Genomic DNA, 25,121 nt, shown 5'->3' with positions numbered 1-25,121 from the left:
GCATCACTCGTTTGCCATCACAACATCACTCAGCGCCACCACAGCACCAATCTGGGCAACCATTCAACAACACCTGGTTAAAATATGTTCTCTCAATGTTTCAAGCTTTATTACAAATGTAACAAAAAGATGTTAATATTTCACTTCTGTTATTGGATTTTCGTCACAATAAAATACACTGAACATAATCTTCACAAAAGTTATTTACAAAAGTTTAAGCTGTTGCCATTATAAATTACAATAGCTTAAGTATTAATTATTTAAAAAAATTAAAATCCATTATTATTTGCAATATCAATACATGTAAGTCACGTAAATACAACACATATTGCATTACAAATACTATATGTGTCACATTTGTAAATGACAAAGCTATTAATTTCGCTATTTTCAAAACCAACACACAAATAAAAAAATTGACATTTACAAAACGAATAGCTACCCCCACGGGGCTACCTGTGGGCTACGGCGTTTTTTCCCTGTCACCATCTCATGGTGAAATCTATTGTTAAAGGGTGGGGGGGGGGGTTGGGACTTCGGACGCTTTCTTAAAACGAGCAGAGACTGCAGTGGCCAAGGAAATTGAGCTTGTGGAACGTAGACTATCATTGGATCCACCCCCCAAAACCCTCACACAAGTACTAATACAGGGGTGCACAATTCTATCGCCCCAAGCCCGGTCCTCCCAGTTCCCCCGGTACAAAATGGAGCTGTACTGGATTTGAGCCTATCACCACAGAGGTATCTCCTGTCCCAGGTGTATTGCCTTCCCCTGTAATATTATGTACTAGACAGTTAAGAGTGGCAGCAGCCAGTGAAGGAAAATCTTATGTGGGAAAGAGAAAAGCCAGTAATGCACCAAGGGGTATTAAGCAACAGGCAAAACAGCCTAGGGAAAAAATAAATCCTGAATTTGGGCGCGATGATCATGTGGGCAATGTTTTAAATCTGGGTGAAGAAGTGAGGACTAAGGGGAACATATCCCATGAGGGAGCTAAACTTGAAAACGTTTAGAGGGCAACATGGCGGAGTTTATGAAGGCCATGGAAGATCGCTTGGGGGCACTTATTTCACCGATTATGGTGAAGTTAGAGCAAATAGAGGGCAGACTAACTAGAATTGAAAACCATATTGCGGGACAAAAAGTGTCCGTCTTGGGAGTAATGGCACCCAAGGGACTGCCCACGCACTTGTGTGGCCGCAACCATAGTAATTAATCTGGCAGAACGGTTGCTGACCACTACACCTAAAGTACCCCTTGAACACCCCGTAGCAGCATCAACTATGCCGCCTATCGCTGCAGGGAAGGGACCAAGTCAGGGAATAAAGACTGGTCCTAGAGGCCCTGTAGGGAAAATTAGCCCCGCGGAGCAGAAGTATCCGAGAGAAAGAGTGTTGCATCTCCCTCCAGAAGCATGTCCCTACACTGTGATTTTGGCTAATGTAGGGAAAGTGCAGGATGGAACAGAGGAACACTGGAGTACTACTAAAAATAGGGTTTTACATCACCGGAGCACCAAAACAGTACTAGGGGACCATTTGTTTAAAAACTTTAAAATGGTGAGGAGGACACCTTGGGTGGGCCAAACCAAGAAGACCTTGAAGGGGGATTGTGTGGTGATCAGTTTTAGTTGCCCCAAACTGGTCGACCACATTTTTAAACAGGTAGGATCAGTAAGGATTCACCCGGACACTATCAATGTACTTCCTCTGAGGTTCTTTTATCACCCAGTCAATATGGAAGAAACTAGCGAGAGGAAATTTAGAACACAGCTGGTTTGTCCGCCGAGTATCACTGCCCTGTCTAACAGATATGAGGCGTTATGTTCACTGAATATGAATGATTGGCTGTGGGATGGTGACAACGTTGATTGGAGAGTAGCCAACCTAGTGGATGGCTGTAGTGTGGGCCCGACCACGGGACCAGGAGTAAAATGTGATGACGGTCTAGTGGTCGACATCCCCATACCAACCAGTGATGGAGTTTTAACTTTCTTCTTCAGGGAAGGAGATAATATGCAATGTGGGCTTTCTATAAGTGATATATCAAGGGGGGAGCCCGATAGGCAGGAAATTAGAATGATGAGCCCCATAGAGGAACACTGGGATGGCAACCAAGCAGTAACTGGTAGATTGCAAACCGGGAATCAGGATACTAATGGACTAAGTCTTGCCGCGCCCGTGAATAATATTGCGATCCTATCCTGGAATATTGCCGGGTTAAGATCAAAAAGAGGGGACATTAACTGGGAGGCTTTTCTTGCAGCTTACCATGTTATTGCTTCGCAGGAAACATGGGAAGCTACGGAAAATTATTATTTGGATGGTTATCAATCATTCACTAAATTTGCAAATCCATCCACAATGGGGAGATCGAAAGGGTGGCCTTCTGTTATTTAGCTTGAAACTACTATACAAAGCTGTATTAGTAGGGACAAGCTCTCCAAATATTTTGGTAGTAAGACTGGAGGGTGATAATCTGCCAAATATCCTAGTGGTAAACTTTTATAATTCCTTTACCAGGATTGATGAGCTAGAACTTTTACGAGCATTATCCGGGTTCTTGGAGGATTATGAGGAACACAACACTGTTTTATTATTTGTTAGTCCTTGGTGATTTTAATACTCATGTTTGTCACATGCATTGTTTAGAGAATATGGATTTTGAGGAAGACCCATTCGGGGATACCTATTTTGAGCACACTAGGAGTGGGGTCTAGCTGGAGAGTGTTTTATCATTTAATAGCTTGTTTGCCCCAGTGCAAGGGGATAATCAGCACCTTGTTCCAACTTTCAATGGCCAAGGTATTGAGTCTACAATTGACTATTTTTGTGGCATGCAGTCTGAGGGATTCATTAGGCCTCTTCATCGTAACACAGAGAGGCTTTAGTGACCACAACCCACTTTTATTAAATATTAAGGCACTCAACACTGAACGTGCCACTTCTACTATTTTAAATTCCAATATAGTCTCCAAGAGCCAAGGCCGTAGTTTAAGGTGGGAGGTCATCACCCCTGGAGATTTTCTAGAAAACCTGTACAGTAGTAATAACACGGATCTGACCACCTGCTTAGATGGTAACTCAGTCCCAATGGACATTTTGGCTGCTTTTAATCGTATTACAGTACAGGTAGCAGCAAACCTGACTAGGAAAAGCAAAATAAGGCCTAAAACTAAAAAGCTGGGTTAACCAGGCTTGCAGCGACACCCACGTGGCACTTTTGGAGGTGCTTAAAGAGCCTGGCAAGGATTCACAGAAGGTTGCGGAGGCAAGAAGGGCCTATAAAAAGGCCATTAAATGGAGAAAACTGGAGTTAAAAGATATGGCTTGGGAGGAACTTACCAATGTGGGTGTACTGAAAAGTAGCACTCAATTTTGGAAGGTTATCAACAGCCCCCTATTTAACGAAACAGAAAATATAAATCAGGACTGCATCATTCCACCAGATAAGTGGGTTAAACACTACAGTGGCCTCTACGCTGAAATAATTAATTCATCTCTGATGACCCAAGGTGATCTCACCCAGCCAGGGAGAATAAAATTCACAGAAGTGGAAGTGCTGAAGGCCATTGAGTCTACAGCACATGGGAAAGCACCCGGTCCAGACGGTGTGCCGGCAGACCTCTATAGGGCAGACTCTAATCTATGGGCAAAGGTCTTAACTTCTGTTTTTAATGCAGTTACTACATCGGGTCCCCCAGTGTCTTGGGGAAAAGCAGTCATTGTCCCAATATTTAAAAAGGGCTCAAGAGAGGATCCGGCGTGTTACCGCCCGATCTCTCTTTTGGACTCCGCTGCCAAAATAATGGGGAAAGTAGTCCTGGAGCGGCTGACTAATTGGTTGGATGCGAATGCAGTAATTTCCGACTTGCAGTACGGATTCCGAAAAGGAAGAGGTACTGCCGGGCAATGCCTTAGCTTACACCTTCTTATTGGAAAGTACACAGTCGCAAAGCAGGGGGACATACATCTAGCGTTTATGGATTTGTCCACTGCTTTCGACCTGGTAAACCGCCAGAAACTTTGGATTGCCCTGTCGGACACAGGATTAGATCCTGTACTGATAGCCTTCCTAGCCGATATGCACAAAGATACTAGCGCGGCAGTTCACTATAATGAGGACGGGAGCTTGACAGATGCTTGACCAGTAAAGAGAGGGGTAAGGCAAGGGTGTATACTTGCTCCCTTGCTGTTTACACTCTATATAAACAAGCTGGTTGAATCCCTAATTTCATCATGTAAGGACATCCCCAGAACTGGCCAAAAAAGATCCCGGAACTACTATATGCCGACGATGCGGTGTTAGTAGCCAGGACTGCTCGAGGCCTACAATCATTGTTAGACTGCTTTATTAATTTTATGGACACCTTGGATTTAAAAAACAATTTAAACAAGCATTTGCAATGCAATAGGTCTCGCATTAGGAAAGTTTGAGCTATTGGTATTGTAACTGACACATTTTGAAAATAGCGAAATTAATAGCTTTGTCATTTACAATGCCAATATTTATACCTTTCGCAAATGTGACACCTATAGCATTTGTAATGCAATATGTGTTGTATTTACGGGAGTTACATATATTGATATTACAAATAACAATGGTTTTTATTTTTTTAAATAATTAATACTTAAATTAAAGTTATTGTAATTTATAATGGCAATAGCTTAAACTTTTGTAAATAACTTTTGTGAAGATTATGTTCAGTGTATTTTATTGTGACGAAAATCCAAGAACAGAAGTGAAATATTAACATTTTTTGGTGACATTTGTAATAAAGTTTGAAACATTGAGCGAACATATTTGAACCAGTTGTTGTTGAATGGTTGCACAGATTGATGCTGTGGTGGCGCTGAGTGATGTTATTGTGGGGGCTAATGTGTGAGGGGGCAGTGTGTGAGGGGGCAGTGTGTGAGGGTGTGGGGTCTGATTGTGCTGTGTGTGTGCCCTAAAGTAGTGTGAGGGGGCAGTGTGTGAGGGGTGTGATTGTGCAGTGTGTGTGCCCTAAAGTAGTGTGAGTGAGTAATGTGTGAGGGGTCAGTGTGTGGGGGTCAGTGTGTGGGGGTCAGTGTGTGGGGGTCAGTGTGTGTGTGGGGGGTCAGTGTGTGTGTGGGGGGTCAGTGTGTGTGTGGGGGGGCTGTGTGTGTGGGGAGGGCTGTGTGTGTGTGGGGAGGGCTGTGTGTGTGTGGGGAGGGCTGTGTGTGTGTGGGGAGGGCTGTGTGTGTGTGTGGGGAGGGCTGTGTGTGTGTGGGGAGGGCTGTGTGTGTGTGGGGAGGGCTGTGTGTGTGTGTGGGGAGGGCTGTGTGTGTGTGGGGAGGGCTGTGTGTGTGTGGGGAGGGCTGTGTGTGTGTGGGGAGGGCTGTGTGTGTGTGGGGAGGGCTGTGTGTGTGTGGGGAGGGCTGTGTGTGTGTGGGGAGGGCTGTGTGTGTGTGGGGAGGGCTGTGTGTGTGTGGGGAGGGCTGTGTGTGTGTGGGGAGGGCTGTGTGTGTGTGGGGGGGGCTGTGTGTGGGGGGGGCTGTGTGTGGGGGGGGGCTGTGTGTGGGGGGGGGCTGTGTGTGTGGGGGGGGCTGTGTGTGTGGGGGGGGCTGTGTGTGTGGGGGGGGCTGTGTGTGTGGGGGGGGCTGTGTGTGTGGGGGGGGCTGTGTGTGTGGGGGGGGCTGTGTGTGTGGGGGGGGCTGTGTGTGTGGGGGGGGGCTGTGTGTGTGGGGGGGGCTGTGTGTGTGTGGGGGGGGCTGTGTGTGTGTGGGGGGGGCTGTGTGTGTGTGGGGGGGGCTGTGTGTGTGTGGGGGGGGCTGTGTGTGTGGGGGGGGGCTGTGTGTGTGTGGGGGGGGCTGTGTGTGTGGGGGGGCTGTGTGTGGGGGGGCTGTGTGTGTGGGGGGGGCTGTGTGTGTGTTGGGGGGGCTGTGTGTGTGTTGGGGGGGCTGTGTGTGTGTGGGGGCTGTGTGTGTGGGGGGGGCTGTGTGTGTGAGGGCACAGTGTAATGAGAGTGCGAGGTGTGCGGGGTGCAGGGTGTGTGGCCAAAAGTAGTGTGAGGGGGCAGTGTGTGTGAGGGTGCAGTATGTGTGGACTACTTCACTGTGAGGGGGCAGAGTGTGAGTGGGCATGCCTATAATACTGAGGTCTAAAGTAACTATTGTTTAGATGTACTATAGTTTATTTATAGTAGTAATTATTAGTTATTTATCTTATCAAATACTTAAGATTATGTTAGGACTGTCCAAATAATATTTCAGCCCAATACTTTTCTATTGCGAGTTTTATTGGAGCCTCTTTACAACGTTGGCACGTTTAGCTATCAACAGTGCCTGACCCCTTCTCTTGTGCAGTGATCTCACCAGCATGCCAATTATTGAAAAGGAAGCCTCGTCACCACCGCAAACATCGACCATTTCTATGCCAACTACCATCCAAGAGACATGTGATGCATCACAGACTTGCAGTACAGGCTAGCATTCAGCTACTCCAGAAGAGAGAACCCCTGTATCCGATTAACGTGACAGCAGGACCTCGGGACACTTAATGACAGCTGTGGAATCTTACATCCGATTACAAAAGAGGAAGTACTTGTGGTGCTTTAGACCCACTTCAGTTACATTTGTTCTTATTAAGGACCCAATGCATGTGTAACATCGTAAGCCAGGTCTGCCATACATTGCATTTTGAGTCGTTTAAAACCATCCCACATTTTACAATAGACGTACAAATACTTTATATAATGTGCATTGCTCGTCCATTAAATGAGACTTATTGGCTATGCTAATGCTTGGTATTACATTGATAGTGCTACCACAGCTACAAAACGACAGAGCAACAAACTCAGCCTGTGATGCGGACAGCACAGTGACTATAAAGCAAAGATAGAAAGAAAGAAGCCATGACTGGGCAGGGATGCAGAATTCAAGCCTTTGAATAAAAAAACTTAAGTGTTGACCGGAGAAGGCAAAAAATGGAATGATAGCCCCGCTGCGGTAGAAAATGTGCTTAAAGTTTGGTTCCGGACTGCGAGCCACGTTGGCGAGCAGGACAGAGTTTGCACCTGTGCCTGAGACAGTAAAAGTGAGAATCAGGCAGGAGACGCTACGTTTGCCAGGCATTTACAAAACATTCAAGGAATAAAGGCTCCGGACACGAGCGTAATTAAGTCTGATTGCTCGGGGACAATGCTCCGGATTATATCGACCAATAGTAAACTGCATGCTTAGTTCCTGACCCGAGGTCAGTTATAAGATGTCAGCGATGAATTGTCTGCAGGAAACTGCATAGAATCCCAAATGAAGGTGTTTCTTGTAAAGCTGGAGCCTCGAGCTCCGGGGCTGCAAAGAAGAAACAATAATGTCATTGCTTCATAGAGCTGAATACTGTTTGTAATTGCATCGAGTGAATGCCTGCACATGTATGACGAGTTTCTGAGCTAAAAACGAAATGAAGTCAAAAGTAAACATTACAAGCCAGTCAGGAAGGTGGCGTCAAGTAAAATGACGTACCCCCAAATCTCACATATCTTAAAGATATTCATTGATGTTGGTCGGATTCGGAATGCGGCCCTATTGAAGGTTTTGCGCCCCCGCTGTTTTGGCTGCAGGGGTCAGTATTACCCCTGGGGCAAAATAATTATCACGTCAAGTGCGGACTGGGGTTGTATTAAGGGCCGTGCATTGAGGCTCATTGTTTGTGGGTATAGGCAATGGCAAATGTGCTTAAAGTAGAATATGTAGAAATTCCAAGCTGGAAAATTCAAGTCAGGGGACACAGACCAAGGTTAATTGTTCCTATTGTGAGATATTTTGTGATACTCCTACCTGCGGGCTTTATGTCCGCAGCCCGGATTGGAAAGGAAGCCAGGCAACCTGTTTTGGGACTGGGGTGGGGCCGCAAACAGGAAGCGGACGGGAGCCTAACCCGCGCTTCTGTAGTCAGCCGGAAGATTTGCCTGTGAACTAGCGGAGCTCCCGTGGTCGTGGAGAGCCCCGCCTGTTGTCAAGACTGACCCGCAGGCTGCCGAGGGAGACAGGGACACACGAAAAGACCCCGGTAAGTGTGGGGGGGAGGGGGTGCACGCGCGTATGTGTCTGTGCGTGTGTCTGTGTGCGTGCGTGTGCGTGTGCGTGTGTGTGCGTGTGTGTGTGTGTGTCTGTGTGTCTGTGTGCGTGTGCGTGTGTGTGTGTGCGTGCATGCAGAGGGGTGGGGGCTGGCTGTGTCTGTGTGTGTGCGCCGGTAATGCATGCGAGCGAAGCGAAAGCAGGGGCTGTGAGTTCGTCTGCGCAAGCGCGGCTCAGAAGCGCTTCCGCGGTCAAAACTGACTGCAAAAGCGCGTCTGACTCGTGTCTTCATTCCCAAATACGGCTGACAATAGGTCTAGAAGCAGACACAGCAATCAATGCTTCGCATTGAATGCAGGTTTGCTCGACCTAAAAAAATCGCACGCCATGTCAATAGGCAGTAGACTGGCAAAAAGGGCCTTGTTTGTCTGCAAGGGGCAGGAGCTCAGTAAAGTACAAACTTTCCCATACCTGGGTATTGTTTTTGATAAAAGATCATGGGCAATGCAGTGGGCGCTGAAAAAAAACATACTAGCGAGGGCCACATGTGCCCTGTTGGGCTTTGCTAAACGATTAGGTTGTAAGCCATTACAGGCTATTATGAAAATCTACAACGCCAAATGCTTGCCCATGGCGTTGTATGGGAGTGAGGTGTCGGGCTACATCAACTCAAGCGAGATTCAAATGGCAGGAAAACATGGCGGCCGCGACTTAGAGCGGCTCGCACGCAGGTGATGGTCTCTACCCCTGCAGACTGATTGAGACGCAATATTACCTGCATTTGGAATCTTTTCGTGTTTTGGTGTCCTGGCGCAACCGGCAACTCTGCCTATCACTTTTCGCTCTCATTTTCATTGGGGGCCGATAAGCGCTCATTTTTCAACCGATTTTCACTCGAAGGCGGCAGGGGAGGACAGGACGCGGATGTGTGCGATCGCGGCTCCAGCTCCAGCCCCGGCGTCATCCGCCCCTCCCACCACCTTGCAGCAGTGGTTCCGTGCAGCCGTGGAGCTGCGGCGAGGACGCCGGGTGGCGGCCCAAGGTTTCTTTAGATTTGGAGGGGGCACAGAAGGTTGTGAGAAAGCTCTCCCGCCGACGGTGACCACAGTAACCACACGTTCACACGCCCAGCCAGGAAAGGGAGAGTTCGAAGCCGTGAAGACGGCTGCCAGAAAGCTGAAACTGAAAGCGGCTGCACTACATGAGGAGTCTGCCCTCTGGGTTAAAACAGCAGGCAAGGACAAAGATAAAGGCAACTCCTACGGTGAACGTAAGGAGGAGGGTTGGACTGCTAAGAGGGTGGCGGTGGGTTAAAAGCAGCCCCGATTTTTGACAGTAAACAGGGTCCGAAATCATCAAAAACCACTAGTTACAGCAAGAAGAAAGAAGCCTTGAAGAAAAAGGGTGGTAAAGGAAAGAGGAAGGGAGCTAGTCCAGGGTGTAAAGATCATTGTGTGAGGGGGTCCCCTAGAGCTGAATGACCCGAGTGACAAAAGTGGTGACAAAAGTGGTGGTTTTAGAGAAGGGGCAGCCAAAGATATCATTGGGGAGACAAGCGGCTATATAGGGAAACTTGGGGTACCTGGACAGGGAGATAACCAAGACCCTGTTTCTTACACACAGGCAAGGGGGAAGACAAGAAGGCATCTGTCTCTAGAATAACTCCTTCGCTCCGTGCCTTTTTTAAGGTGTTGCCTCAGGTTCTAAAGGTCACCCACAGTCCAGACAGCCCTGTTAGACAAGCCCCTGAAATATCCACACGGAAGATGGCAGAGCAGAGGGGTCCAGAGGGAGTCACGCTAGAAGTACCTGCACAAGTACATGCTCCTGAGGTAACCTTGTCACCAATAGAGGCCTCTGGTGAGGTGGTGGAGAGGGATACTAGTGGCGGAGAAGAGGGAAGAATAAGGTATGTGGGAAAGGAGAAAGAGAAGGAGTTGGGGGAGGAGCAAGGAGAGCAAGGAGGGGCTACCCTAGAGGATTTTTTAACTGTCATGAGAAGAGAGATAAAGTTGGGTTTTGCAGAATTCAAACAAAATCAGAGCGAGATCAGATCAGCCTGTGACACCCTGGAGCGAAAGGTAGACTTGCTCTCGGAGAGAACAGAGACACTAGAGGGATCGGTAGGGGAGCTAAAAGCTAATTTGGAGACAGCACAAGTTAGGATCCAGTCCCTAAGGAAAGAGGGGGACGAGTTGAGGGAAAGGGTTGAATCTTTAGAGAACTTCTCTAGAAGAAACAACTTACGAATCTTAAAGGTTCCGGAGGCAAAGGAAGGGGGGGACCTTAAGACTTACGTAGTATCTCTATTAAAAGGCGCCCTCAACTTAGAAGAAACTGAGGAAGAGTTGGCCAAAGATATTCAGAGAATCCACAGGGACCCATTTCGCCTCAACTCTGGGAGAGTGAAGCCAAGGAAAATTCTTATGAATTTCCTGACATACTCCCTGAAAGAGAAGATTCTCAATCTTGCCCTGAAGGCCAAGCCATTAAAAGCTCCGGACTTTTCATTTGAGGTGCGGTCAGATTTATCAAAGGTCACCTTAGAAAGGCTGTGGGAGTTGGGGCAAAGAATGGACAAGTTCAGGGCAGTGGGGGCATCGGTACAAATGAGGTTCCCTGCCTTTCTAAAAATAATGTACAACAATAAGATGTACAACATTCGCTCCCCTAGGGAAGCAGATGAGTTAATTCTCGCCATCTCTAAACACGCGGGGAGAACGAAGCTCTAGGGACAGGAAATATACCTTATAGTCATTCGGTGGGGGTGAAGTACTAGCCTCTAAAGGAAAATAGTGGAAATAAGGAGTAAAATCCTAAAACATAAAATGTAGCACAAATGTAAGGGAAAATAGTAAAGATAAAGATAAAAATAAAAAAAATAAAAAACAAAAAGATTAAAAGGGAAGGTATAAGGTTATAGAGGAAAAACTCAAACCATAATCTAAAAACACATTATACATAAAAAAAAAGATACAAAATTAATAAAAACCCCCTTCCTTTCTCTTATTTACTCTTATTTAAAGGGGGATATGGAAGATACCACTTCTAAAATTAAACATAAATAATATGAAAAAGAAGCAGGTAATCAGTCTCACCGTTAGAGGGTAGATGGGGTTAGAGACCAACACACCTACGTAAACCTGGCAAACCAACACGCCAGGAGAAGTGAGGGGGGGTTTTCTAAGGGTGGGGGGTGGGCAGGGGGGTAATGAAAAAACTTCAGATGCCTGTACTCAGTTTCTTCTTTATAAACACAACCTTAAGTTCGTTTACAAACAATATCAATTGACATCAACTAATATCACAATGCCACCTCGAGAGAGATTAAAAACTGTACTGAAGGAAGGGGGATATAAAGAGTCGTGCAGGCTCAGAAGAGGAGAAAAGATATGACAGAAATACACTTTCTATCCTGGAACATCAATGGGCTGCGAGTGAAGGGGAGGAGACCTAGAATTTTACAATACTTCAGGGATTCCCCGGCCCAGATAATAGTGTTACAGGAGACACACCTGCTCAAACAGGAAGTAGAAACAATATTGAAAACACAGAAGTGGGTTTATTTGTTTATTTGTACAAATCAGTCCGCCAATATCCGTGGGATTCTCATTCTGTTTAAAAAATCAGCGAAAGCACAAATTTTTGCTTATGAGGAAGATCTTAGTGGTAGGTGGCTGGTTTGTAAAATAACGTTAGATGGTCAACATTATACACTTGTAGGGTATTAGGATGGGTCGTCCTGGTTCGGACCATATCTCCAAAAAATCCAAGGGGCATTAGTCACATCGAATCATCCCATCATATGGGTGGGGGACTTCAACATCGTCCTAAACCCCAAGCTTGATAAGTATCCAAACTCCAGAGCGCTGGTACCATCTAAATCAAGACAGGTCATGCTGTCCATAATGTCGTCCCTGGGGTTGGCAGATGTATGGAGAGATAGGGCTGGGAATGCTCTCGGGGTTTCGTATAGGAACCTTAAGTACAAACATGGGTCAAGGATCGATTATGCTCTCTTTAGTTACAGTATTCAAGAGACGGTGAAGGGGCTACGGTATTTACCCCCACACCTCTCAGACCACTCAGCAATAATGTTCTCTTTGACACTCACGCGACAAAAAAAATTTTCGGCATGGTCTTTTGATCGGACGATACTTTTAGATCAGGTGGAGACCGACCTGTTGGCAGAAGAAGTGTCAAACTTCCTGGAAATAAACCTAGACTCTGTGGAAATGAGTATAGTGTGGGAATCCCATAAAGCTTTTTTAAGAGGGCATATTACAAATCGTGCATCATTTAGAGGCAAAGTTTACAGGGAAAAAATCAGGAACCTAGAAAGGGATCTGGTTAGTCTAGATAGGATCTGTGGGTCCTCTGGGGGTACCTCTGCAGAGCAGGAAGAACGAAATAAATTGAAGCAGGAACTGAATAAAATTCTACAGGAAAGAGTAGAGAAGAGGTGGGAGGCAAGCAAGATTTCGAACTTTGAATATGGAGAGGCGGCGGGTAAGGTTTTAGCTTTGAAAGTCAAAATAGATAAATCTAAAAAGTTTATAAAGAGTATCCGTAAGGAGGGAGACACTACTGTTAGGAACACCAATACCGAGATCGGTAGGGCTTTTCAGGAGTTCTTCCAAAACATATATATACTGAAGATATTGAAGACGATCCTCGGGCAAGAAATCTATGGTTAGATAGGATTCAACTACCTACCCTCTCTGGAGATCAGATCGACCACCTTGATAGGGAGATATCAGAGGAGGAAGTGAGTAAGGCGATAGGTCAATTAAAGCAGGGGAAGGCGGCAGGGCCAGATGGCCTCCCAGGGGAATTGTACCGGGTTTTGTGTTCAGAATTAGTAACAACATTGACTCATTTATTTAATAACATCTTTACAAAAGGGTTAGTGCCTCCTGCATCATGGAGCGAAGCAACTTTAGTCCTTATACCAAAACCAGGTAAAGATCCAACTGACTGCGGGTCCTATAGGCCGATCTCGCTGCTGAATATAGATTATAAGATCTTCGCTGCAGTTTTATCAGCACGTTTGGCAAGCGAGATCGGCTCTATAATCCATGAGGATCAAAAGGGCTTTATCAGGGGACGTCAGATGGCGGACCTAACCAGGGACTTGGTTGCGGCAATAGACATCGCCACAACTTTTTCCTTACCCTTGGCCACCCTAACATTAGATGCCACAAAGGGTAGGGTCAATTGGCTCTATCTGACAGCTGTATTAAGAAAATTCCAACTAGGCGAGAAATTTTGCCGTACTATCCAGCTTCTATACAGAGCTCCTACCGCTAAGTTACTAGTAAATGATACACTCACTGAGCCATTTAAGATTTCACGAGGAACTAGGCAGGGCTGTCCCCTTTCCCCGCTTCTGTTCGATCTTTATATAGAGCCCTTTGCGCAGATAATAAGAGAAGAACAGAGTATTATCCCCTTTGAGTTCAGTGGGTGGGTGAAACGCCTGGGCATGTATGCAGACGACATTCTGATATATACGTCAGATCCCATTCAGGCATTTCCAACAGTTGTCAGGAGAGCAGAAGAATTCGGGGAAATCTCGGGGTACCAGATAAACGCGGGGAAAACCGAAATAATGGAGTGGAATATTAACAATTCACAATTGGACACAACCTCCTCAATGCGCTACCTGGGAATTACGATCACCCAGGAAGTTAAGAATATAGCTCAAGTAAATCTGAATCGGATATCCCGAGAATGTCGGGTGCTTCTTAAAGCATGGACATTCCTCCCACTGACGATCTATGGGAGGGTAAGCCTTATAAAAATGTCAATTATACCGAAGCTTACATTTATATTTAACAGCATTCCATTAGCTTTTGATTCAAAACAAATTAAGACGTGCCAACAGGATATTAACTCGTTTGTGTGGAATTACAAAGCAACTCGGATAGCATGGAAGAAACTGAGGAGGAGGAGGGAAAAGGGTGGGCTCTCCCTTCAAGACATACAATACTACGCCTGGGCCTCAACAGTAGGGAGAATGTTTAAGGCCATGTTAACTGGAACGGGTCTGCCAATGGACGGGTTTTTATTCAAATTTGGAGAACAGAAATTTTTCAAGAAGGTGAGTTTGAAGGTCTTGCAATCGTTGGCCAGAGCCTGGACATTGATTAAGAGGTCAACAAGGCTGGCCTACTATTCAAACTGGGCTCCAATGTGGGGTTCCCCGGGGCTCCCACCGTGTTTGGGTGACAACCTCTCGCCGCCATTAAGAGAAGGGGGAATCACGAGATGGGGGGACTTGTTAGCTGGTGGGGCATTAATATCATGGGATAATTTGCTTGAAAAGGTAGGCCCAGGACTATCAAGGTTCAAATACATGCAACTAGTAAGCTGGTCTAGAGAGCTCCTCAAAAAGAACGCCTTGGTGGGGAGGTGTAGCATGTTAGAACAACAACTGGGAAGCAAAGAAGTGGCACATTGGTACTGGGCAATTTCGGAGGAGGTGGACGGAGACTTCGACCTTCCTGACGAAAAATGGGCGGAGGATATGCTCCCTCAAGGAGAAGATTGGTGGATAAGATCATTCACACTTTTATATAAAACTGTCAAACCGGCATGGTTAAGGCGAAACCACCTCTTCACACTACACCGAGCCTATTGGTCACCACAAAAGCTGGCAACATTCCAAGCTGGTAAAGGTTGTAATAAGTGCGGTCTTCAGGGCGCATCGGACGTTCACATGTTTATGGACTGCCCACCAATCAAGACTTTCTGGGCGGAAGTCCTGGATACACTGGGCTCGATACTTAAAGTATCCTTAACCTGTTCATTAACACTGATAATTTCTGGAATGGCTGATAATGTGACTGGTACAGCAAGGCCGTTACTGTTCTATGCAATTTTACTTGCCAGACGTCAGATATGTAAATTTTGGGTGGACTCAAAGGTGCCAATACATGCCAGCTGGCTATCATCTTTAATTGAAACATCAAAAGTAGACCTGGCTAGATCTTGCAGTAGACAAAACCTCTCTTTTTGGAATTTGTTATCTTCTTGGTGTTAGAGTACCGGGGTTTTTTTTTTTTTTTTTTTCCCCGGTCCTATGATTATGCCTCCAAACTTCAGAGTCCACTGTGGCGGTTCCGTTAGACGAGAAAAGGACCTCGTGGTAGTCCCTACTTTAATGGAGTCTGTGTCGGGTATGGCTGGTCGCCACTCTTCACAAAATACCTCCGCAAACCCAGATTCGGTCTCCCGCCAGAATATTCTCCAAAGAGGTGGAGACTGTGAGTGCGTGCTATCCCGAGTCGCACGAATAGGTGGTTGGCTATAAAGTCTGTGGGTATGAGGTACAGGCAAATGAGGGAAAAAAAACAAAAAAACAAGAGATTCAAATGGCAGAAAATGTTTTCTTCAAGAAAATCCTATCGCTCCCTCAATCAGCAGCATCATTTAACGTTCATGAAGACCTGGGGGCTGGTTACATTTCTGATCAGATTGCTGTAGCTCCGATAGTAGGGTGGTTGAGAATCTGGTCCCAGCCTGTGCCGAGTTTAAATCAATTAATTATCCAGGACTGTCTATCCCTAGACAAAGCCATGGCTATACCATGGATCCGGTACATCAAAACTCAACTGGACTTAATGGGTAGCAATGCCTTTTTTACAAACCTGGCGGCTCAAAGTAAAATCATGATTAAAGCAGTAAAATCCCAGTTTATAAACAGGTTGGATGTAAAGAGGGAAGAGGAGGAATTGGCTAAACCTTCGGTTAGAAAATTTGTTATGTTAAGCGCAGGGAGAGATATCCAGCCTTACCTGACATACATAAATAAGCCATTCCACCTGTTTTTACTTGTAAGGTTCAAACATGGTATCCTCCCATGGCTTATCTTTTCCCAGGGGGTTTGCTAAATGTGGGACGCTGGGGCCATGTCCGTGTGATAATAAATCGGAACAAAATGTCATCCACATGATTTTCTTTTGTAAATTTTATGTACTACAGCGAAATAAATTTATTCTGCCACTGTTAAGGGGCTGTAACTTTGATCAGGTTAGACCAGCCCTGATTTATTTACAAATGTTAAGATCTGCTGTTATATGTTTTGGGGTGGCGAGCTACATTACAGGGGCAGTGAGATGCCGAAAGAAAATGCTGCTACCTTAATCGCTGCCTTTGTCCCCGTACTATTTTGATAGTTTTAAATGTAAAGCTTATGGTATATTATGAAAACTGGAATGTTTAGACACTTTTAATTTTGTGACAAACTTTTTATTGTGTTGGCATTCACCAACTATTTTATTTTTGTATATTGCAATTTACTCAGTTGTGTAATCATGATCCAATAATGTGATTAATTATGAAAGGAATTTATTGTGTGCGCTTTGATGGTTTTAAAATTTTTAACTGAATAAAGCAAAATTTTGACTTTGGCTTGTTTTGTTGTTTCCCTGTAAAGCGGTTAAGCACTGCGGTGCTTCATTAGGGGTAGTAAGTGTGAGAGTGCCCTCTTTCTGCATGGTTACCCTTACTTTTTGCTGATGTACTTTGACTGAGTGTGCCCTGGGCTCCTGCTAATCGGATACCCAGGGCCTATGTTTTCCCTAAACTCTCATTGAAGCCTAAACCCAATTGGCATCCCATGCCACAGGTTAGCCCCTGGTAAATTGTACCCACAGCACTGCGACCAGAGAAGGCCTCTAAGGGTCACAATAAGTGCTGCAGCCCTTAGAGGTCCTGTACCCTGAAACTCACACACTGCCTTTGCAGGCTGCGTGTCTTGATGCAGCACAAAGTGAAGAGGCAACATGGCACACATCCCTTTGTGCCATGCCTACAAACCACTGCCCTAGCGTAGATTAGTCACCTCTCTAGCTGGGTGCACTATACCAGTGGTGAGGGTACAGGTGCATGAGCCCTATACCCCTACAATACCCAGGTCCATTCCTGGGCACTGTAAGTGCAGTGCTGCCATTAAGAGTATATGGTGCTGGGAGTTTGTCATTACAAACTCCACAGCACCTTAATGGCTAAACTGAAAACTGAGAAGTTTGGCGTCAAACTTCTCAGCACATTGAACACACACTGATGCCAGTGTGGGATTTTATGAAAAATGCACACAAGGGCATCTTGGAGATGCCCCTAGAAAACAAACCCACCACTAGTGTCCATGCTGAGTGGCTGCTTTATGCTACCACCACCAGATATGTTTCTGGACCCCTGGGCCGAGAGCCTGCTGCTCTCTGGGGCCTCAAACAATGCACATCCTGGGGCGAGGTGCCTAGCCTCCTCCCCAGGATGGGCAGGGTTCACAAAGGGGAAGCTTGGAAGGCTTGCCGCCTTTGTGAGCTTCTCCAGGCCAATTGCTGCTTTCAGCAACTGGTCCCCACTGGTTCTGACCCCCACTTTGGGAGGGAGAACCAGCGGGAAAATCAAGTGAGAAAGAGGGGTGTGCCCACCTCTGCCAACTCCACCACACAGGTGGGGGAGGCGAGGTGAAGCACAACTCAGTCCACGCCTTCTTGAAGATGTGGGGGAGGGGACTCAGCCAACGAGGGACCGGCACGTGCCCCTCCCTCCCAGTGGAGGGTGGCATAATAGGGGGTGTACCCACCCCAGGGAAGAGATCATTGGTCCCTGCCTTTTACCTACCTGTAACACCCCTAAATCTAGTATTTAGGGGCACCCCTAAACCTTGCTTCCCCAGATCCAGACAAACAAGAAGAAAAGGACCGTGCAGCAGCTAACAAGAGGAAGACATCCACTGACTTGGCCCCAGCCCTACCGGCCTGCCTCCCCCTCGAACCTGCTCCTGCGAAATTCCGGTGTGTCCTGCAGGCAGCAACCCCTGAGGACCAACCTGCTTTCACTTCCAAAGATGCTTCTCCCGTGAACACTGGATTTGTTCAACTGCAACCTCTGGCAGCAGCCGGAAACCGCGAATCCGTCCCACTCCGCACCCGCCGTCCACTGCCTGAGCTCGAGTGGGCGAACGCCACGTGAAGGTCACCCCGGCGATCCTGAACAGAGATCTTGCGGCCCCTGAACTGCCTGAATCCTGCAGTCTAAATCCAGAAGGACTCCCTCTTTTCCCCCCTCCCCCCCCGACCCCCCCACCACAAGGAGCTTGTAAGAATATACGACCCCAAAAGGCACCCCTGCACCCAGCACCACTCGGCCTTGTGTGCCCAAACCAACAGTGTCTAACCAACCCCTAACTTTCCAACTTCACTCCTGGGTGCGACCACCACTTCAAAAGTCCTTCGTCTTCCTGCCTGCAGTGCTTTTGCAAACCAAAGGTTCTCCATTGGAAACAGGGCATCCGTCGTTGAAACAGCACCCTGCCACCCTAGTGCCGCTGAGGGTGCACCTTTGGTGCTAATTTGTTTCCCCATTTGCCTTGAGCTAAAATCCAGGAGCTTTGCTCCCACAACCCAGTGGCCTGTTCTTCAGCAGCCACCATCCGGAGGCCCCCCTATCCTCCATTGGATAACATTGGGCCCCAGCACCCTGCCTCCCTAGTACACAGGGTGTAACAAGAGTGCATCACTGACCCTTGGGGACTCCTGAGTCTACCCCCAGACCCTCAACTCCCACTACCGAATACTTACCTAAAAACTGATGACCATGTTTTCTGCCATAGGATAACATTGACACTTTTTCCTGAAAAAGTTTCGAAGTGTTGAGTTTTGAAACCTAAATAAATTATTTAAAATTGTATGATTTCACAAAAACGCGTTTTACTCGCCTGTTTACAGGTAATGTCCCAGTGTTACATTCAGCACGGAGTAAGAAAAGTAATCCAAAAGTAACTTGCCTGCTATTTTACTGAAAATCCCATTCAAGTCTATGTACTTTATTTACAAGTGATTGCATTTCTCTGAAACAATACTGTAAGACAAACCATAGTACATTTATAATTGCAATTGAACGTTATTACAATCAGCATTTACAACTGTAAAGTATTTATTGCTTACCTGTGCCAGGCTTGCTTGGTTCTAGAAATAAAATACCTAAAATAATATTTTTATACAAAAACCATTGGTCTGAAGTTCAGTCTTTGAGTGTGTGAATGCATTTGCTAACTGAGTGTGTGCAACAAATACTTAACACTGTCCTCTGATACTGCTTTACTGCTCGACCACACTACCACAAATTTTACCCCTGCCTACCTTTGGGGTTCCACTGGACTCTGTGCACACTATACCTCACTTTGGTATAGTATATACAGAACCAGCTTCTTACAGTAAGCGCAATATACATGCAGTTAAAATACAAAAGAATACACACTTTGTAAGTTCTCCTCTCAAACCTTCCTCTTACCATGAGATGACCTCCGTTTGACTGTCCATTGATCAGCTACTTTCTCTCCTGCCTATGTAGTTTTGTTGGAGTGATTGTTTTTGAGAGAATTTGGGTTATATTTTCTGCTCTGCAGTAGTGCATTCCTCTTTTTATATATGTAAGAATGCGTACTGAGCACGATTTGAGGGGTTTGCCAGTATTTCTTGAGTTGCAACATTTTCTTTCAATATGTTGTGTTGCTGAGATGTACTCTTCTTTTTCCACAGGAAGTATTCTTAGGCTTTCACACAGAGGATGTTCCAACTAGACGGTCACTGCGTGGGTCTCTGCGGTCTGTGAAAGGTAAGCATTACAACTTGTCCGTTAATGACAATTTTTCTAATGTGTCTTGTCCTCTGTGCATGCACCTTACACCAAACGTCTATGTAGACCAGAACTTAGGTTAGACTCTAGATTAATTTAGTCTTTGGCACCTATGTTTGAGCCATTTGTGATTGTAGTCTGTGTGTGAAGCAGATATATGGTGATTGGGAAGCAGACTACAGTCTCGCCTCACAAAGTTTAAGAAATGATCATACAGTAGAGGTGCTTAACTTGGACTTGCAATATGTTTTTCAAACCTACCCTCATTGTTCACATCCTTGTGTTCTAGATAATCTGGTTGCTTTGTCATTCAAAAAACGTATTTGTAGACTTGTGTTCTACTGTTCCTAATCATTTCAGGGGATAACTTTGTATCTGCATCCAGATACATTAATTTGTTAGTATGTATAGAACTACAAATCCAGCAAAAAGCGGCAGGTGCTCTGCAGGGTCAAAGACGAGCTGAAAGTGAACCAGTGATATGAGAGATGGAAGGTGGATTAATGCAGATTGATATAGTGCTTTTCTTAGGAGATGAGTTTTAAACTCTTTTCAAAATTGGAGCAGCACTTGGGCAGCTCTTACGGTTACAGGGATGTTATTCCAGATGCTGAGTGCACACATGGAAAAAGCCTGGTGCCTTGTCTTTTTATGTTTTACACTTCTTGGTTTGTAGTCTGTTCTGGCTGTGGGTGTGCCAAGAACTACCAGAGAACGTGACAATCTCTGCAGCATAATCAGGGCTGCTTGTCATGATGGTTTTGAAAACGATGCAGCTAGTTTTGAAGTTGGTACGATCCGGCAGGTGGAGCCAATGGAGTCCTTGCATGAAGGGATTATATTTCTTCAGGTTCTGAATGAGACATGCTGTGACATGTAGTATACTCTTAAGGGGTGCAACTTTGGGGTCTGGGAGGCCATGGAGCAGGCTGATGCCACCATCCAGATCCGAAAGTACAAGGGCTTTTACTGTCAAGGCTAGCAGAGGTGTCTGAAAGGTTTGTGACATCAGATATGATTAAGATATTCTGGGCCAGTGTTGTTCAGTACCTTGAAATTCTGGTGAGGAGTTTGAATTGTGCTAGTTTGTGAATGGGGATCCAGTGGAGCTGCTTCAGGTGTGGTGTGGTGTGATGTGAGTGCGACATAGAGGTTGAGTGATTCTGGCCGCGGTGTTCTGAATGGTCTACAGTCTTCTGTAGTGTGCATGCGTTTTTTTTGTTTTTATCCTGGCATTGATGTTTCCAAGATTCCTGCTGGCGCGTGACCAGGGCGTGCATGACCGTTTTCCGGGTGTTGATTGGGAGCCATTTGAAAATCTTCATCTGCATCTTTAGGGTATGGGAGCATGAGGTGGTGACAACATTTACTGGGGTTGTCATGTTGAGTTTGCTGTTGATAATCTCTAGGTTCTTGGTGCGGGCAGATGTTGGTCCTAGCTCTGCTGGCCACCAAGTCATGTCCCACATCGATGCTCTCTTCCTGAAGGTCACTATTTCTGTCTTTTTGGTGCTCAGCCTTAGACAGTTGGTCTTGATCCAGAAAGTGATTTCAAATCTTAACCCACACATTTGAAATGTGCAGGAAGTAGAAGACACCTAAATGTGAAGTGATTTGTAATGGTGAGTACTTTGTGTGTTGTGCTCCAAGGTGTCCTATGAAAACATAATAAAGTAACTCTGGCTACATCAGTATAGATGTTGGGAAGATTTCATTTGCTGAACTAGATTACTGAATATTCCATTATAAGTGGTGTATGTAAAAGACATCAGCAGAGAAATATTACATAATTGATACTTTTGGCAATGGGTCAGTATTTTGGCACATTTCTAAATGTGTGTGTGTGTATGTGTATTTTGTGAACAAAAACGCTGTATATCCAACTTGTTACAGCAAAGTAAAACAAATGAAGTACAAGAAGAGTCAGTGATAGCCTTGGACTGTCGTAAAAACAAGCAGGGCTCACTTTCTAAGCAAAAAGGCCATAAGCTAACAATTAAAATCTTTTTATGTTAGTAAATAATGACTCCCTGGCTGCTTTAAAAGGTAGCCATGGAACGTGGCCAAGATGGCGGCGAGTTAGGACGTGCATTCCGATCCCTCCGGCCCGCCACTCATTAGCTTTGCAATATCGCCCATTTCGGCGCCCATTTACGCTTCCTGGTGGTTGCGACTGCTTGGGTGGTCACCCCGACTCTGACGGTGGGCCCCTTTTCTGGGCTTTGGTGTTCTTTCCTGCTCTCAGCGTCCTCTCCGGCCCTGGCATTGCTGCGTCCCGGTGGGACTGGAGCGGGCATCTGGGGCTCCTTCCCTGTCGCCTGCTCTGCTTACCTGGCGAGAAAGACGGAGGCGCGTCCCCCTGGCGGTCTCTTCTCCGGGAGCGGACAGTGGGAGTAGGTCTGCTGGTGCATTGGTGGTGAGGCGCGAACTGTGGCCGGCGCCATTTTAGACTCCCTTGCTGCGGCCTTCTTTTTTTTTTTTTTTTTTGGGGGGGGGGAAAACCTTTATTATCACGTTCAATTAAAATACTAGCTTGGGCCTACGACCACTTGGGCCGGCCGCTAGACAACAAAAAGACCAACTACGTCATTGCATAGCACAGCTCATCAGCCGACGACCCAAGGGCCGGCTGGCGCTAATGCATATGCATCAGTACAGACAGCAACACAGTGTATATTCTACGTTAAGCACCAGTTCTCTGGGCTCGCCCACCGAAAGTAAGATGATATAGAAAGCTGAAGCACTAAATACCATAGAACGATAAGAATCAGGATGATTAGTCAACAACACTGATCCTAGAGGGAAGAAAAGGAAGGAAAGAAGAAAAAAGGGCCATAGAAAGTAATAAAGACAAAATAAACCCCCCCACCCTGCACCCCTGCAGATGGCTACAGCCTAACCCCACTAGCAGCGTGCCTATCGCCCCAACGAAACTAAAACCCTAATAGTAGGAAAAATGGAGGAGGGCATCTCCATAAATGCCCCCGGTCTCCACCCCCCCCCCCCCCCCCAACACCCCCACCCCTCCTGCCAGAACCAAGAATCCCCAAATAAGGTTAAAAAAAAAATCTATTGGTACAAAATACGTAATGCTACAGGGGAAACTTAAAAAACATCGCCCAGCCTTCCGGTAATTGTATACTAGCAAACCCCATGTCCAGCAAGACTGTGCCGTCGACGGTTACTCCATCTCATCCTTGACCCTTCCGCACTGACATACGCACCCCTTCCGGACGAGTCATCACTTCCGCAGGATAATCAGAACACCGCAGAGTTCGAACCAAAACTTAGTAGGGAGATGAAAATACAGAAAACGCCATCAGGTGCAGAGATACAGTCCCCCACTATAGTCTCACAATGGTGTGTCACCAACCATCTTGGTGGTATTGATGTGTGGGGGAGAGCTGCAATCCCCCGCCAGTCGCAGTTCCCATCGAAAGGCTCCGGAAAGGGAGTATCCAGTGTTCTTCCCACAATAATCGACGATCGTGGGCCGAACGAACAAAATGTGGCACCAAGCTCACTACCGTCGCACCAAACTCTTGTTAGGGGTTTCGAAACTTCCCACAGTGCGGAATCTGCTGTCTCCATCGATGCGGCCATCTTGTGTCACGAGTCTTTCCCCTTCTCTTAGTGGAGCAGGGTCCGGCCTGACTTGCACAAATTCGGACAGTCTGTCCATCACGCCTTGAAAGCGGGCTTCCAGACAAACATGAAGCGATCGTAAGGCCGCCAGTACAGTTCTTAGTGACGGTTCGGTCTCGGTCTGTTCCACCATGTCTTGATCGGTCTCAGGCCAATTCACGTCCCCCGAGAGCATGGTCTCCCCGTGGGAAACCGGTAACTGTGGAACAGAGCACTGCCGAGGGGGACTAAGCATTTGTGACTGTGGGTTTCCGGGCGTCGCCACAGCAAATCAGAGATCCCAGCCCAGCAAGCGCCAGTGGGGGCCGTTCCGGGCCACCGGGCCAGGGACCTCCGTCCACCACTCCAGTCGTGTACCGTCACCCCTCCGGTGATATTCGCCAAGGATACAGACCGTCAATCACAATGATCCGAAATTTTTTTTTTTGCTTCAGCAGACCGGACCCTGCCACTCCACCACAGCCGATGTTGTTCAACTGAGCCCTGGCTGGGCCAGTAATTGAGACCCAGGTTTCAAAGTTGGATTAGGCCACAAACTTCCACACACCGTATCTTTGCACTCCGAACCGGTAGAAAGCTCAGGATAGTAGCGTTCCGTTCTAGACCGGTTCATAGATGCGAAGGCAGGGCGAGAAATCAGGATTAAAGACAGGATCTTCAGGCTGGAGTCGGACGAGCCGGGAGCTTATGCGGCCATCTTGGTTGCTAGCGTAGCTCCTCCTCTGCTGCGGCCTTCTTAACCTCCAGGAGACGGCGGGGGGGGCACGGGTCTAGCGGACACGTGGGGCCATTCCTGAGCGTTCCCGCTGTTGGGCCTGGGTTCCGCTGAGGTCCCCATGAGCTGTTGGCCCTGTGCTCCTGTGCCGGCGATGAAGGTGCCCCCCCTCCTCCGGTGGATTGGAGGTGAGTAGCGCGGGGAGCAGCTTGTTGGAGCTGACTCCAGTCCGCACGTCGGCGGACGCTGCAAGTGGCAATCGAAGGCAGTGTAGCCTGCAGTGAGGTAGGCGGCTGCGTATCTTGGCTGGCGCCTGGGAGGTTTGTCACTGACAGCGGAGCCTGGTGACTAAAGAACGTCCTGGTGGCGTGGAATTCTCGCACTTACTTTGCAGGGGCCGGTGCATTGCTTCCCTTTCCCAGTGGGGCATGACATGGGAGCTGGCTGCCCTTCGGGAGATCGGGTGAGGCTGACATCGGTCTGCAGAATGGTGGACCGCACCTGTTTTTTCAGCGATGCCTATCACCCAGAGCAGAGGATTGCAGCGTGTGTGACACCTGGCCTACTGGAGAGCTAGGGGGCGTGGCTGCTCTTGGGGGCTCACCTGGGGGTCCCCGGGGGTGTCCCTAAACGATTGTGACTGTAATGCCCTATGTGCTGAAACCTAGGGTACTGTGAGTGTGGCCCTGTACCTATTGTGTCTGGAGCTGCACTCTGGATCGCCTCTGCACATCCAGGAGCTGCGGTGGGAGTGGCGTTTGCCCGGTGAGGGCCCCTTAATCGGGCAGGCCCCCACGAGACAGGCTGCAGGAGCTCGGACTTGTGGCAGTGGCAATCCACCCTCCTGCTGTTACTGGGTTTTGAGGCCCGTTGAGTGTGGGGTAGGCTCCCATATTGGCTGGCTCAGTTGGGTCGCTACATGGTACCATTGCCCTCTGACTCCAACTGCTCCGCTGGATCCTAATAGTCCTCTTGTTGAGTTGAAGTTGAGGGGCAGGAGGATATTGGCCTGGGAAGAGATCTGGCCGGCCCGAGGCTGACCGTGTACACGAAAGTACAGGGCTGACACAAT

General features: G+C 47.1%; 1 protein-coding gene across 3 annotated transcripts in view; it reads left to right on the top strand.

Annotated features, from left to right (window-relative positions):
* KMT2B (lysine methyltransferase 2B) overlaps positions 1-25,121 on the top strand; it is a 1,130,837-nt gene that overhangs the window by 83,151 nt on the left and 1,022,565 nt on the right. For all 3 annotated transcript variants that reach the window (XM_078655415.1, XM_078655416.1, XM_078655414.1), the window contains exon 2: positions 19,593-19,668. Coding sequence is in view for 1 of the 3 variants with exons in the window: in XM_078655414.1 (XP_078511540.1) it covers positions 19,593-19,668 (76 nt within the window). In the remaining 2 variants the exon portion in view is untranslated. The remainder of the gene's footprint in view (positions 1-19,592; positions 19,669-25,121) is intronic.

This window comes from Lissotriton helveticus, chromosome 7 (assembly GCF_964261635.1).
Source record: "Lissotriton helveticus chromosome 7, aLisHel1.1, whole genome shotgun sequence".
NCBI lineage: Eukaryota > Metazoa > Chordata > Amphibia > Caudata > Salamandridae > Lissotriton > Lissotriton helveticus.
This window is presented reverse-complemented; position numbering and strand designations above follow the sequence as displayed.